The sequence below is a fragment of the Amblyomma americanum genome, chromosome 5 (assembly GCF_052857255.1).
Source record: "Amblyomma americanum isolate KBUSLIRL-KWMA chromosome 5, ASM5285725v1, whole genome shotgun sequence".
Lineage (NCBI taxonomy): Eukaryota > Metazoa > Arthropoda > Arachnida > Ixodida > Ixodidae > Amblyomma > Amblyomma americanum.
Genome location: NC_135501.1, coordinates 207,961,602 through 207,978,782, shown reverse-complemented (window position 1 = coordinate 207,978,782; position 17,181 = coordinate 207,961,602). Strand labels below are relative to the sequence as shown.

The window sequence follows — 17,181 nt, the reverse complement described above, 5'->3', positions numbered from 1 at the left end:
CTCGGTCTAACATCAGCCCAAAAAGGGCTTCTAATGATAGCTGCGCATGCAATTATTACTGCATGTTCGAAGTTCAGCTCCTGCTAATGAGCGAGATTTATTACCCATGAAAAATTCAACATTGTGTCGGTCCGCGTTTAGTTGCCGCGTACCGTCGCAGGAACTAGGGTGGGAAAGGAACTAAGAAAGAAAAATTAAACCTCTTAGTACGTGCCACTGGCTGTAACGGACTTCGTGTACTCCTACAAATAATATGCTGGGACAGGTAAAAAATGAAAATGACCCAGACCGTGCCACTATCGCACACCCTTACATCCGTTAGAGGGGGGGGGGGGGTGCAATAAAATAGCGCACTGCCTGCACCGCTGTGGCACAACGGGCTCGTGTATACTCTTAAGAAATGCAGGCGCGTGCCAAAATGGACGAGACATTGTCAAATCGGGTGTTTCACCATCCCTGCCCTGCCGAAAGCCGCCATTCGAATATAGCGGATTTCTTAGCACATTCCGCAGTGATATGAAGATAACGAATTTTAATTACGTGATGTTTTCCTCCATGCATGCGGCGCCAGCGGAAAGCATTGGATCCAGTCCGGAACACCTAGGGTTCAAATAACACAATTTTCTTAGCCTTTATGCGTCCCTTCATGTGAATACTACATTTCCACCTGTTATTACCACATCTTGATTTTTGCTTGCTATTTTTTGTGTGCCCTTTTGCTGCTGCCAAGAAACTGATAGCCAACGAAGGTTGGCAGTGATATCAGATCCTTCGCAGGTGGTTTTTAGGCAACTGACACGTTCGCACCGTTCAGACAAAGGAACGGTTAAGGTTATTATTATTATTATTATTATTATTATTATTATTATTATTATTATTATTATTATTATTATTATTATTATTATTATTATTATTATTATTATTATTTCCTTGGGTAACACACAAACGAAAGGAGCCTAAAATAAAGTGATCAAAAGATAATGGCCATGTAAACGCGACTCACCGTGCGGAGAAAGTCCCAGGCTGAAGGAGTCCACCGATTTACCTGCACAAGCAAAGCAAAAAGGAAGAAGTCAGATTTCCAACATATCGATAACAACAAATGCGCACGCGATTTAATAGTACCGTTCTATCGCGCATCATTCGTACAAGCCGCCTCGCTAAGCCATGCTACACAAGCTGACTCACCTTAGAGTGCTTTCGCAACCCTTTCTGGCATTACTTCATGAGTGCGTATTAACTATATGCGATTATGGCGCATAAACGTAAGATCGAATTAATTAGTGAACCAGCCAGAGAAGATTTTTCGCGCTTGACGCCCAACTATAGTATAAGGTCAAATCGTCTGGAAGAGAAACACCGCATTCTGTACCATAATTCTTTACAGTAATAATTTTCGCTCGTGAGACGTTGTCGGCCTTCTACGCTGCCTACTAAGATTAGATGCTGCGAGCAATGTTCTTCGACGCCTCGCATTATTTTCGTTTCCTTCTAGCTTGCGAACCGGCGAGGTTTTCGTGCAAATATCACATCAGACACGCTACAGCCACTCTACGAACACCGGCATTTTAGGAACCGGAACTATACGAACACCAGGCGCCTACGAAGCGAAAGCAAGCGATACTCTCTGCAGGTCAAGAGTAGCAACGTGACAACATATACAAAAAATGCTACGACCGAAAAGAAAAAAAAGCAAACGATCAAGTCTAGCGGCGAAGTTTCTTACGCGCAACCCGCAGAGAGGTATGGCGAGCTGTCACGCACAGCCCCAAGAAAACAATCGTTCCCGAATCTGCATGCATGGCCGAGAAGGCCACACGCTGGACGTGCTCGCGCGCCCTCTATAAACTGCTGCGTGCGTGGACGGCGCCGATATCACTGCTTTTTCTCACGCACCCACGCTCGCACACGTCGGGCCGCGCGAAAGACAACCGCGAGGATTTTATGTGGTCCGTATAGTAGCTATGACAACCCCGCGCACTGCGGGAGGCCGATTCTCCATGAATACGAGATGAGCGCGTGCGGTTTCCGAGGCAAATGAACGCGAGCGAGCGCGCGCGCTGCTTTTTCGTGCCAACTCGAAGCCTTGACGGCCCTTTCGGTCGTAACTCTTCTTGGCCTCGATAGATGGCGGGCCGCGTGCTCATATGGCAGTTATTATCGACGTCAATAATATTATAATAGTATAAGCAGGCACTGCGAGAAAAAAAAAACGCCATTGACTTAACATAGAATAAGCACGTGAGAGAAGGGTCACTATGCGGTGTATAAATAGGCAGCGAATAATGTTTTGTTTTTTGTTTATATTTTAGCATAAACCTAATCAGTGCTCGAGGCATTTCTTTTTTTCAATTCGCCTTCGTCTGCAGTCAGTCCCGTTGAAGGCGAAAGTGATAATATTCGTGGTCACCAAGGGGGACAGCGTTGGCAAACTACAGCGAATAAGACAAAATCCCCCTTTCCACTCTACATTGTGTGTGATGGTAAGTCGGCCACAGAGGAAAGAAGTTAGAAGGACTTTGGTGTAGGCCAGTTGGTATGACATCATGAAGAGCGGTTTTGCTCTTCATGAGGAAAGAAGCACCACAATGACTGTATAAGAAGGCAGTGAGGCAGTACCATCACGTGTGTTAGGAATATTTCTTCCGTACGGCCTATCACCTAACCGAGGGCCAAACATTATTGAATATCGCTAGTACAGACGGATGAGACCGTACGATTCCGCATTACATTTTCATGCTGCCTATCTTTTTTTTTTTTTGCCGTGGTATCTTCTGCGTGTAATGGCAAAAGTGTGCGTGCGTGCGTGTTATGCAGAGAGACATAGACAGGATCTGGCAGTCATAAGAACAGTGCGGAAAGCATGACAAGGTTAAAAGACAAATAATTTCTGCTCTGCGCGATCTGCTGCTGCCTCCTGAACGCATAATGCGACCGTTACACTCGACTATATACAATAAATTGTACTCGTATTGGATGCATGACGATACAATCATGTCTCGCTCGTTCATCCTTTCTGGTCGGCATATACCGGCAGAAACAGCGGATAAGGGAAGTAGAAAAAAAAAGGAACCGAAATACCGAGAGAGAGCTATGTGGCACTCCTGTAATTACAATGCGCCAGGGCATATTATACGGTGTGTGATAAATAAACCAAAGTACGTCCATAACCATGGCGCCATACGCAGGGGAAAAAAATAAACAGAGCACAAAAGAAGCTAGCGAACAGGCGTCTAACTAAGAAAAGGAGGCATCATGAAGAAAAGAGCAGTGCGCAGCCGAATAATGAAGGCAGGCAAACGCTATGCTCAAGAAGAGAGTCTTCGCGCAAGATAGCGGGCGCGGTTCGAGCAACGGGCCGCAGCGAAGCAGGGAAGGGAGAAAGGGGGGCTCGAGATCTCATCCATCTTGCTCGGGTTGCCAGACGCTCGAGGCTAGGTCGCCATGGCAACCGCCGAGTGGGTCGTCTTTCTGCACCAACGCCTCTCGAGAGCAGGACCACGACAGGGCCCGCAGAGCAAACCTCCTTCCTTCACGCGAGCCACGGACGGGTAGTACTTATACCAACCGCATGCGTATACCGACCACAACCACCTATAGCATCGTAATTTTTGCATGCCTTCGGTACTGAACTGCTACGTAAACTAACCCGAAATATTACCATACACCCTGTTGAGTGTGTATATATGCATTATGAAGGTAAATAGAAAAGAAGAGAGACTTGGTTTTGGGGGAAAGGAAATGGCGCAGTATCTGTCTCACATTTCGGCGGACACCTGAACCGCGCCGTAAGGGAAGCGATAAAGGAGGGACTAAGAGAAGAAAAGAAGAAAGAAGTGCCGTAGTGGGGGCTCCGGAATAATTTCGACCACCTGGGGATCTTTAACGTGCACTGACATCGCACAGCACACGGGCGCCTTTTGCGTTTCGCCTCCATCGAAACGCGGCCGCCGCGGTCTGGTTCGTACCCGGGTACTCCGGATCAGTACCCGAGCGCCCTAACCACTCAGCCACCGCGGCAGTTTGTAATGAGTGGAAAAAGCAGTTTTTCAGAGAAGTAAAAATGACCGGTCTCGCATGCCTTCGGATCACGAACAGTATACGTACAGTAACCGAAGTGTTACTATGCAGACAGCAAAGCATGTAAATACCATCAAAGAAACACTGAGGGAAAAATTGAAGTTGGCCTATATCGATGGATTACAGCACTCTAACGACAGATCCGCTACTTCCACGGAACACGAAGATCTAATGAGCAAGAAAAGAGCAAAAACTAAAAAACGGGTGACGCCATCGCCGGCCGATTTCCCAAGTAAACCGCGGTGCGTCGACAAAGTTTCTTGGGCGTGGATCCGAGGGGATATAGGAAACACACATCGAAATGGTGATCACGTAGTCATTTTTGCTATATAAACGTCACGAATTTGAATCGAGCGGCGGGAAAATTCATGAATGCAATTATCTCGGCTATAAATGTGGATTTTGTTACTGGGCCAAAATTAAGAGCCATAAAATCGGATTTCGCTGAGAACAAAGATTGGACCGTCTTCTGTACCCTTTTAGGGTGGTAAATATTCCATTGCAATTAGTGAGAAGCACTGTCTTATCGGGCATCATAAACAACCGAATACACAAGAGTCCTTGGTAGATAGAGGTTGGTCAGATGGTTATTTATAATCACAAAGTGAACAAGGGAGGGAAAACCTCAGGGTGCTTGCCACCGTCTTGACAAGAGGACTTGTCGAAACGAAGACAAGAATTCTTGTCAAAGCGTTGGCAAACACCCTGAGGTTTTCCCCTCTCTTGTTCACTTAGTGACGAATAAACAAGTCATAGGCACCGAATCAAAAAACCAAAGCGTCCGAAAGTGGCTGTCATTCCACCCGACCGCAGAACAGTGCAGCGGAGTTTCTCACAACGCGTTAGCATGCATTACCGTCGTGGTGGGCCATGATGGCCGCCTCTGATTGGTGATTCAAGGTACAAGATACAAACCAGATGCAAGAAAACACACGCCTATGCCGAAGCGGGCAGGTTTTCGTCCTCGCCCAAGTATTCACAAGATAAGGGCAGGACTCAGCACCGAAACCTCACGGCATGCATGCATGCTCACCGCAGATGCTTTCTCTACTGAAGCCGAACATCACGCTCTTGCCTGAGAGAACAACGCGATCCGTGATGCTCTGCTGCCCTATGGACGCCCGGGAGCGAAGTCGTGCGTCGTTCGGGGATGTTAAGACTCATGTATGCGGGCCGCAGCACGTAGCTAATTGCGTGCACCGCGAAGTAAGCCGTACTCATTGGCGGGCATATTAGCAGGAGGGGGCTCAGGGCACGCGTTGAGAGGATTTTATCACTCACGACCTGCCTTGGGCATGCTTGGACCGGGATTGGGCTTATGAAACATTGTATACCAGCGTGAAAGACCTGTCACAGGAGAAGAGCAGCCAGAACAATCGCTGGACATCAACTGCTCCTTCACTTGATCGCCGATTGGGAGCCTAAGAAGTGTACGACACGAGCTGCTGTAGTGTATGCATGCTTTGTTCGTCGCGGATATACACACCGGCAGTTTGCCATCTTGATAACCGAGATATGCCGCGTGAAACCATGCAGTGGTTGAAACGAAGGCTGCAGCTCTACAAAACCAGGATATTACATTTCCTAAACTGGCATTCGCCAGAAAAATGTGTCAGATTCCGCGGATAGTGCGAGTTCCAACTTGACGATGGCGTTGGCACAGAACCCCTTCGACTTCTAATTCAGTACTGCGTGTGTGGAAAACAAGCCCGCACCGTGCTTAAGCATGCATCCATTCTGTGAGTAAACTTTGCAGATCTGACTCTTTTCTGTAAGGTATACGCAGGCAGTGAGCGACCTTAACAAGTACCTAATCGCACCGAAACTGAATGACATTTCGTCCATAAGAAACCTTCAGCGAAACGCGATTTGCGTGCGCGCGGGTGCGTGTGTGTGTGTCAGCGAGTCATTGCAGGTTAAAGAGCCCCAGGTGGTCGAAATTTCGGGAGCCCTTCACTGCGGCGTCGGTCATACCCTGAGTCGCTTTGGGACGTTAAACCCCCATAAACCATTCTATACCTGTTAAGAGGAAAAAAAAATGAATATCTCAAATATTCTGCGTTGAATCGATATTCTTCTAGTGATTGTGAATATGTCGTATTACTTTTGTTTCTTATTTTGAAATATACACTGAACTATCATTGTTGGTCGTGTTATTAATTACCTGTTAAATAGTATCTGTCGTGCAAGCCTGGCGCAGTTATGTAAAATGAGTATTACACTGCTGCTTATTAGTTTTGTGGGCGAGTCACTTTGTCTGTATTTGTTATTAACTTATGGACAAATCTTACAGCCTTTCTCTGAACTCAATCTAGTCTTCTTTATCAGTTTATTTTTAAACAAAAACCAGAATAGATTTGCATATGCATCCTGGTTGGCAGAACACAGATAGGCAAAACACACAAAACGTGTTGGAGTTGGACGCTACGGAACCTGTTATTTGATGTGCGTGTTTGTAGCGTTGCTGTTCTCTGCCTGCTGCTAAAATAGAGAAAGAAATAATAAAGTTTTGAGCATGCTGCTCCAAATGGCCCAAGCCAGAGTTCCCCCCCCCCCCCCCCCCTCCCTGGTGGACATTCTTTCTCGCACGCACGTCCGTCCAGGTTCAACCGCGCTGCACGCATGTTAGCGAAGACGAGGCGCAGTAATCGGTCATCGGCGGCGTCCGAGAGACTCTGAAGAATCCCCGGGCGGGGGAGATGGGTCACGACGCGCCGTGATCCCGAGCACCGCTAATGGGCGCGCAACGAACAGCATCGCCTCGGCCGTCGCTGCCATCAGCACCGCCACCGCAACAGGCGGCGGCCGCCAATGAAGTCAAAACGGCGGTGCGCGCCAAAAGAACGACGCACGCACGCGCTCACGTCACGAGCCGCGCGGCGGGCAACCCCGCGTATCGAGGACCAAGATCTCCTCCTCCGAGACAAGCGCGTGACCCCTGCGGTCACCGTTTTCCGACGTTTCTCGCTACGACGGAGGGGGCCAGCCTGCTATGCTCGTTTAATTTCCACGGGGCAAATAATAACGCTGCCATATAGGACTGGTTGGTTTCGACAACAGAAACCCCGAGATAAATAAAACACTGCTCTATGAACCGCCAAGGTATCGAGGGTGAGGATGACTTCGAAATTGGGGCGCCGTTGTCCGTACAACCTGGTTGAGGAGAGAGTAATGGGAATGTAAAGCACACTGGAGCCCGGCAAGCATGTACTCTGCCAAGACGTACTACGTGAACTGGAACTTCGGGAAGCATACTTCAGTCATGCTCAGAGATCACACCTAATTGGAGCGCCATGCAGTCCTGCGTAGTCCTTGCAGTGGGCAAAATGTAATGTCCCTGCTCCAGATGCTTATCTCAAAAGAGAGGGAAAGTAGGAGCGAAGGGACCACCTAGCGGCGTAGATATCTGCCACGGGAGGCACGATAATTCGGCATGAATTTGCATATCCGTTCATACAACGGGATCTACAGCGAGCCACAGCCAGACTTCATGAGCCAGAACCGAGACTCCATGCGTCTTAACAGAGGGGACCGTGAACACGGTTCCGCCCAGGCTGCTCAGTTACTCATCGCTCGTGGCATCTAATAAAGTTTATTACTACAATTGCACTACACGCTCAGTGCTGGCCAAGTTTTAAGACCTCAAATTACGAGCATCGAACTGTCAAGATCACTACTGCCAACAGAGCCACGGTACACCCCCACCCGAAGAGCAGGAACTGACTACCGGACGTCTTCTGAGCGCACGCAACGCACACGGACCTTTGGCCAACTCGCATCATACGCACAACGAGACTCGCTTGTGCAGGCCCAGTGGGTGCAGAAGGGAGGGAGACCAAGGTGGAAGGAAAACGATCTGCAACATTCACGCAGGACCCCACCAGCGTCAGTGTCGATGGTGGTGGCGGTGGCGATGAAGACAGCAGCGAAGAAGCAGCCGATCAGGAGGAGGGGGGCCGGCTAGTGCGCCTCTCCAGGGGAGAGAGAGAGAGAGAAAGAAGCCGTTGCCGTGGCGGCGTCGGCAACAAGACCACGCCGTGTTCCGACTGATAAGAGCGTCGTCGACCTGCCCGCGGCCAGCGCCGGCTTAGCTCCTTATCGGCGCTCGGCCAAACGCGCAACCGTCCAAGAGGAGGGTCGTCCGAATCGGAGGCCGCCCGCACGCAGGTCACACACGCACGCCCGGCCACATACGATTGCGAGCACGGCCGGCCGGCAGAGCCGCTGGACCGAGTCGCGCCGTGTGCCCGCCCGCGCTGCTCCGCCACCGCACTGTCGCCGGTGTGCACTGCGATTACTAATACGGAGGCAGCAGCGGTCGATGCCACCACCCGGTGCAGTGCGCATTGACATTCGCGGCTCGCTTCGGGAGGATTTGTCATTATGCGCGAGAAGAAATTAATCCGCACGTCTCGCCCCGCGAGGAAAAAGAACGCTGGAACGTGTTTCGACCGACAAAATGCGAGAACATGATTCTTTAAGGCTCTGCGACGCGATACCAGGCACGGCCGGACTGGCTGTGGGCGCACATGAGACAAATCAGCGTGTCCCCAAAGGAAGGATGGTAGCACACGTGTGTGTGTGTGTGTGTGTGTGTGTGTGTGTGTGTGTGTGTGTGTGTGTGTGTGTGTGTGTGTGTGTGTGTGTGTGTGTGTGTGTGTGTGTGTGTGTGTGTGTGTGTGTGTGTGTGTGTGTGTGTGTGTGTGTGTGTGTGTGTGTGTGTGTGTGTGTGTTACTCAGCAGACGTGCCAGTGGGCCAGTTTACTAAGGTACAAAGTCCCTTGACCGGCGTCTGCTGAACCTGCACTCTCTTCTCAACGTCGCCTCAAGCTCCACGGGCAACGCTGCTACTGTCAAGTTATCAGTAAGCATAGCTTGATTACACTGTTGTCGATCGATATCCAGCTATCTGTGACAGTTACCGTTGTTACTGACGATTTTTGTATATAGTATAAAAAGATCACAGCTATAAACTTTAGTTCATAGTTCAGCGCTTGTGTCTCGTCTTCCTTTCCATTGTCTTCTCTGCATTTATCCCACTGATTTCGATTATCGAAACGCAACTAATCAGCTCGGGATGTGTTATGCACGCATAGCACGTTTATTTTTGATGTGTTTGTGCGCGTGTTTGTAATGACTCTATCAAGCTGACATGTTTTCATGCCGCAAAGGAGAGTGCAGGGATTTCCTTTTGCAAAACGCTCCGCGAGGAAGAGCTCAAGCAGCACCGCTACGCCGCGGCAACATTAACAGGGACTGACTGGACCGAACGTGCTTGTGTCGTGTAGAGCTCAGAAGACGGCTTGGAAACCCCAAGTGTCCCCACTCCTACACGTCCCGCACTTATGGATGACGTCACACGCACGTGCATGTATCCTGTCGAGCTCACAAGGCGGCTTGGAAACCCCAAATGTCCCCACTCCTATACGTCCCGCACTTACGGATGACGTCACACGCACGTGCATGTATCCTGTCGAGCTCACAAGGCGGCTTGGAAACCCCAAATGTCCCCACTCCTATACGTCCCGCACTTACGCATGACGTCACACGCACGTGCATGTATCCTGTCGAGCTCACAAGGCGGCTTGGAAACCCCAAATGTCCCCACTCCTATACGTCCCGCACTTACGGATGACGTCACACGCACGTGCATGTATCCTGTCGAGCTCACAAGGCGGCTTGGAAACCCCAAACGTCCCCACTCCTATACGTCCCGCACTTATGGATGACGCCACACGCACGTGAATGTATCCTGTCGAGCTCACAAGGCGGCTTGGAAACCCCAAGTGTCCCCACTCCTATACGTCCCGCACTTATGGATGACGCCACACGCACGTGAATGTATCCTGTCGAGCTCACAAGGCGGCTTGGAAACCCCAAACGTCCCCACTCCTATACGTCCCGCACTTATGGATGACGCCACACGCACGTGAATGTATCCTGTCGAGCTCACAAGGCGGCTTGGAAACCCCAAGTGTCCCCACTCCTATACGTCCCGCACTTATGGATGACGCCACACGCACGTGAATGTATCCTGTCGAGCTCACAAGGCGGCTTGGAAACCCCAAGTGTCCCCACTCCTATACGTCCCGCACTTATGGATGACGCCACACGCACGTGAATGTATCCTGTCGAGCTCACAAGGCGGCTTGGAAACCCCAAGTGTCCCCACTCCTATACGTCCCGCACTTATGGATGACGCCACACGCACGTGAATGTATCCTGTCGAGCTCACAAGGCGGCTTGGAAACCCCAAGTGTCCCCACTCCTATACGTCCCGCACTTATGGATGACGCCACACGCACGTGAATGTATCCTGTCGAGCTCACAAGGCGGCTTGGAAACCCCAAGTGTCCCCACTCCTATACGTCCCGCACTTATGGATGACGCCACACGCACGTGCATGTATCCTGTCGAGCTCACAAGGCGGCTTGGAAACCCCAAACGTCCCCACTCCTATACGTCCCGCACTTATGGATGACGCCACACGCACGTGAATGTATCCTGTCGAGCTCACAAGGCGGCTTGGAAACCCCAAGTGTCCCCACTCCTATACGTCCCGCACTTATGGATGACGCCACACGCACGTGAATGTATCCTGTCGAGCTCACAGGGCGGCTTGGAAACCCCAAGTGTCCCCACTCCTATACGTCCCGCACTTATGGATGACGCCACACGCACGTGCATGTATCCTGTCGAGCTCACAAGGCGGCTTGGAAACCCCAAACGTCCCACTCCTATACGTCCCGCACTTATGGATGACGTCACACGCACGTGCATGTATCCTGTCGAGCTCACAAGGCGGCTTGGAAACCCCAAGTGTCCCCACTCCTATACGTCCCGCACTTATGGATGACGCCACACGCACGTGAATGTATCCTGTCGAGCTCACAAGGCGGATTGGAAACCCCAAGTGTCCCCACTCCTATACGTCCCGCACTTATGGATGACGCCACACGCACGTGAATGTATCCTGTCGAGCTCACAAGGCGGCTTGGAAACCCCAAGTGTCCCCACTCCTATACGTCCCGCACTTATGGATGACGCCACACGCACGTGAATGTATCCTGTCGAGCTCACAAGGCGGCTTGGAAACCCCAAGTGTCCACACTCCTATACGTCCCGCACTTATGGATGACGACACACGCACGTGAATGTATCCTGTCGAGCTCACAAGGCGGATTGGAAACCCCAAGTGTCCCCACTCCTATACGTCCCGCACTTATGGATGACGCCACACGCACGTGAATGTATCCTGTCGAGCTCACAAGGCGGATTGGAAACCCCAAGTGTCCCCACTCCTATACGTCCCGCACTTATGGATGACGCCACACGCACGTGAATGTATCCTGTCGAGCTCACAAGGCGGCTTGGAAACCCCAAGTGTCCCCACTCCTATACGTCCCGCACTTATGGATGACGCCACACGCACGTGAATGTATCCTGTCGAGCTCACAAGGCGGATTGGAAACCCCAAGTGTCCCCACTCCTATACGTCCCGCACTTATGGATGACGACACGCGCACGTGAATGTATCCTGTCGAGCTCACAAGGCGGATTGGAAACCCCAAGTGTCCCCACTCCTATACGTCCCGCACTTATGGATGACGCCACACGCACGTGAATGTATCCTGTCGAGCTCACAAGGCGGATTGGAAACCCCAAGTGTCCCCACTCCTATACGTCCCGCACTTATGGATGACGCCACACGCACGTGAATGTATCCTGTCGAGCTCACAAGGCGGCTTGGAAACCCCAAGTGTCCCCACTCCCATACGTCCCGCACTTATGGATGACGTCACACGCACGTGCATGTATCCTGTCGAGCCCCCGAGCTCAAAAGTGTCTCCACTCCTATAGACCTTTTCACATTTTCCTTTTTGCGCGAAGTCAACAGCGTTCTGATTAGCGGATTTCATACAGGCACCTACAGAGCATGCGCGGCAGAGTCGAATGCGCACGCGCGCTCAATCAATCTGTGAGCAATACGACCCGCACTTATGAACGACATCACACGCAACTTCTTGATCCGAACTCCAGAGCGATAAAATACACGCGATTATGACGTCCTCATCTGCGGCTACAACCAGGGTCTGCATCACTGTCTGAAATGATACTGCAACGTGAAAGCTTTGCCACCGCCAAATAAATGCAGAGCGAAGGCTTCTTGCAAGCTTTACGGTGTGCGACTTGAAGGACGGCCGAACAGGCGGCATTCGAGGAGAGAGCTCCTGTTTACCCAAATTAGCGTCGTCGCTGGACAAACGACTCAAGCTACGAACGACCACAAGGGCAGCAGCTTTGCGCAAACTTCAATTTTTCACGCAGAATGCATACCAGCAACGCAATTAGCATATTTGTCGACGAGCAGCTTTCAGCACGATTCTCGCGCAAAGCACAGCCGTCCAGAAATGGACAAAAAATGAACCCGCACGCGAACTCTACTCGATGTGCTGTGCATAGTTATAGCCGAAAAAACCACCTTCTCGTCGCTCCAGGATCTTTTTTTATTAGTATTATTTATTCGCTTTCCTTTTAGAAGAGGCGGTGTCTGAGTAGAGGCTCCACTTACAGCTCAGCCTTGCACGCCTGGCTGGTTTGGATGACAGCCGCAAACGGCCCGTCGTGCTAAAATGTGTGTGTACGCTTGGAACATCAAGTGCGACCGAAAAAAAATAGAAGGAACATAAAAAGAAGCCACTTTTTTTCCAGGCACTCTTAACCGACTCACCACCGCCAAGAGCGAGAAAAAAATGTCATCGTGAAGTTAATAGCAAAAAAAAAAAAGCAAAACTCCCTGTCGCGCAAAACTAGGCACCCACCGACCGACCAACCGCGGGACATCAAAAGGAGGAATGAAGGAGGAATGAGCTCCAGAGATCAAGAGAGAGCGGGGGAAGGGGGGGGGGGGGGGGGCAGTGGCTGTAGAGGAGGAGGCAAGGAGAAACCTGCGTCAGAACCGCGAAATTACACGGAGTCCCAGCGAGTGCCGCTCATGTAAATGGCGAGGACGCCCTGCAATGCTTTCTTTTTGTATAGTTTCTTTTACGCATGCGGTACTACACGCAGCCTGCCAGCCTGAAGCCAGGCGGCTGCTGCTGTACCGTCGGCGCACGTCCCACCGTGGGCAGGGCTCCGCGACTGCTTAGTATTCGGAGCGGCGCGGCGGGGCGGTGCTTTTCAAGACCAGTTGTCCTTCTTGCTGGCGTCGACGCACCAAGAACATAAAGACCGCGTCGTTTTTGCTGCCACCTACCCCTCTTCTTTCTTCTCAGTTTTTAAATTCCCCCCATTTTTTTCTTCATGGCGTTGTGTTTAATTTCACCTTTCCTAGTGCACGGTATACTTCATACAGGGGTATCCGTCCCTGCCATGGGACAGGTCCACGCCGTGGCAGCCTTATTTCGGAGCATGTTTGATCGCCCCTGATAACGACACGGATTTAAGCAGAGTGCGAAATTAAGAAGCGCTGAACGACGTTATATGAGCAAAATAATTACTAAACATTTATCGACTTTTTTTCCCTTTTCGTCTCTAATAAAATTTTTTGTAGAGATGGTATTTTATTTTACTGTTCGAAATCGTCCTTTTCTTGTTTCTGCTTAATGAAATGGACGAAGTACACGTTATTATACGGCCAACAAAGGTAGTGAGCGCCATCAGTGAGGGTCCCCTATCAGCGGCATATCTCCGCCGATATAGACAGTTGGTTAAGACACTGCTATCAGACGGAACTGACATTGTGACAGTTAAGTGAAGACACAAATTAATGCAAGGAAAAAGGAGAACCATCCGTCAACGACATTTGCCTATGCAAACTGCACAGACTACTTTAACGGCGCTCACGAAACAAATTTGTATCTGTTCGAGCATTCTAAGCCATTTCCAACTATTTCAAATTTCTATCAACAGGTCCGCGAATAGATGCATGCGAACAAGTGTCGATTTTCCGTGAAGGATTATCTGAAGGACGCACAGGAACGAACGATGGAACCCAACAAAGCCAGTTCCCAGACGATACGGGGATGGTTCACTCCACAACGGCGTCATGCTACACGTGCGTAAGTCAAATGATGTACTGGTAATATTTGAAAAGAACGCACCCGCATCTACGAAAGACGGCGCCAGGTAAGCGATACGCTGACCATCACTGAGCGTCTGACCTCATCAACGCATGCGCGCTTTCTTGTCGTAAACTACGAGACAACTACAACCAGAGAACTTTTAATTTAAAAATTCCGAAGTGTGCACTTCAAGACGCAAGCCAACAGCCCCCGCCACCTCTGAAGAAAAAGCCGAGCCGGCTCCGACACGTCGGAATTTTTAAATAAAAAATTTTTGGTTAGAGATTTCTCGGAGTTTACTATGAGTTATGAAACCCTGCCAGACAGACACTTCTGTCGAAATGTTTAGTTTTTGCGCTATCTTTCTGCATGCAACGACCACGAAGATTCTGAGCGTAGAGTCAGTTTCTTTCCCGCAAACCGTCAACAATGCATATCTCCATCGCAAAAAGACGGAGGGAAGCCGTCTTCAGAGCGTGCCCAACCCGCGAAAAGCAATGTGAAGCAATCTAAGCAAACGAAGAAAACCTAACACTTATCTCGGTCGGCGAAAATTACGGCGCTTTTTTTTTCCTGCCTTCTTACTTTTCAATGACAGGGATGCATGAGACCGGGCCAGAAGCTGTACGCGACAGAACCGCTGCCCGCTCACTTTTTCTTGGGTCGACGAAAGCTCGTGCCTGGTACCCGTTCTTTCCTCTCATTTTCACTTTCTCGCTCTCCATCTCTGATAGGAGCGTCTCTCGGCCGCCACGGCCACGCACAGCGGCCGCCGAACATAATTGACTCTGATGCCGAGAAGTGGCGCGGCACTGCAGAAGCCGTAACCACTTCTCCCAAAGTATCTCCCCCCCTTTCCTCCACTTACAGCGCACTCTGAGGGACCTAGAGAGGGAGAGAGGGCGTTGAGGAGAGGGCGAAAGCGAACGCTTTTGACCTCAAGGCGGAGCACTCGGTCGGGTGCATGCGTTCTGCCGCCGTCACTGCAACACTCCCCTCCTCCTCCCCCTGGTCTCCACTCCCGTCGCTGCCGCTTCGACGTCTTCGCGCCGTTTTGTTTTCCTCGGAGGAGCGAGCTCATCATCTGGTTTCTCAAAACCATCTTCTCTGCGCCCCTCCTTTCATCTCGCTCTGGCATCTCGAGCGGCTAGCGCGTCTTCTTCTTCGCCTGCGCTTAACCCCCATCTACTCCCCGCCTTTTCACCCCCCCCCCCCCCCCCAAAAAAAAAAAAGCGCGCGCGAGAGAGAAAGCCTCGCAAGAAAAAACACAAGCCCAAGCGCCACTAGCACCAGCGACAAGCAGCAGCAGAGCGCGCAAGTTTGAACGCTCCGTGGAGAAAGCGACGCTCTTCTCTCTCTCCCTCGTCGGCGTTGATTTGAAAAGCGACGAACGAGAATGGAGCGAGACCGAGCCTCCGCGAAGGAGAGGAGGAGATAATTCCGGGGATCTGCCCTTGTCCGTCCGTCCATCCATCGGGACTAAGGGAGAGACTGCCTGCAAGATGCCCGCGAGACAAACCAGTCACGTCCACGAGACGTTGTTCTGATGCGCTTTTTCTCCCGCCGCTTTGTCCGCTTCTTTTTTCTTTTCTTTCCGGGCGCGCACTCGAGCTTTAAGAGGACTTAATGACCGGACCATTACTGCAGCGCTTGGCCGCTGCCAAGGAACGAAGCATGCGAGAGGCAATCATAACACCCCGCCTAGCAAACGAGCCCGAGAGGCGCGCTGCCTACAAGCACCGAGCGCGCCCTTGCGCAAAGGAAGAATTCCTGCGCGAGATGATGACGATGCTGTTGCTGCTTCTTGCTGTGGATGGTCTCACCATGAGAGCCAACGGACGTCACCCCAGAACGAACAAGAGAAAGTAAATAATGACTTGGGTACCGACTCTCTAAAGAAGCTAGAAGGTCTTTAAGGTGGGCACGTAAGCCAGAGTTCTTTCCATCGTAGTCGTGATGAAATCTCGAATCAAAAGACTTGCATGTTTCGCGGCCGGTTTCTAGAGGTCGATGAAAGGTGGCGCCACCAATTAGCAGCTAGCACTCGGTAGCTCACTATGAGCGTGTTTTAAGCCTTACTGAGCAGTAATTCATATATTTAAAAACTGCAAGTGGCGAAACCATACGTTAACGATCCGACTTTTCACCTACTCAAAGCGCTGGATTTCGGTTCACTGACCCTATGGGAGTCTCTCAAAGAGTGCCGTCAAATGGCTTCCCATTTGAGAATCTCGCTCAGAATTTAGCAGAACACCGTCGGATGACCGTAAGCTATCAGCAGAGAAGTGGCACGACATTACGTGCTGAAACCTTCTGCCCATGCGATAGTCCTACTGGTAGTTTGGAACAAATTGTGCTGTTCAAACAGTTCATGAAGCACGCACAATACAATTCCCCAACACACAGGAAAGGGTTTGTACCCGCGTCCTACGTATTGCGCGCAGCCATGTTATTAATCAGATTGCCGATTCATGAAAAACCTTCGTTTGATGTAAAAGTATACGGTGTCACAACCGCGGTTCATTTTGGACGGCATGACTTTTCCAAACAGCATCAAGTAACAACCTGAAGGAATTTTCATGGGACGGACATGAACCTATTTAAGCGCCAATATCTGAATCAGTCAATCAATCACTTTATTTTCCCATCTTACAATACAGATGGAGGGGTTGTAGAAAAAAGCTGCCAATGAGCAGCTTGACGAGTCTACAAACCTAATGTTCAGCAGGAAGGCAGAACAGAAAATAACACAATTTTAAAACGAAGATAAAGACATCATACAAGAACCTACAAAACAACAATGTGTACACAGAAGTAAACTTAAGCCATGTTATTTAAACACAATGTGTGAAGTTCCAGGTGCGAACAGTAAAACAAATCGAAATTAATAAGAGCATAAGTGTTAAGAAGAGATGGAAAAGTGTAATAAACACATTGTTTTCCTAGGTTCAGTCGAGGTGTCGGCACTATCCATATGGTTATTATTATAGCTTTAGTATTGTAGTAATGTGGCGGCACGCCAAGGAACAGAGCGGCG

General features: G+C 50.3%; 1 protein-coding gene across 2 annotated transcripts in view; it reads right to left on the bottom strand.

Moving 5' to 3' along the window:
* LOC144133541 (homeobox protein Meis1-like) overlaps positions 1-17,181 on the bottom strand; it is a 359,482-nt gene that overhangs the window by 130,414 nt on the left and 211,887 nt on the right. For both annotated transcript variants that reach the window (XM_077666708.1, XM_077666709.1), the window contains exon 9: positions 1,004-1,045. In XM_077666708.1, the coding sequence (XP_077522834.1) occupies positions 1,004-1,045 (42 nt within the window). The remainder of the gene's footprint in view (positions 1-1,003; positions 1,046-17,181) is intronic.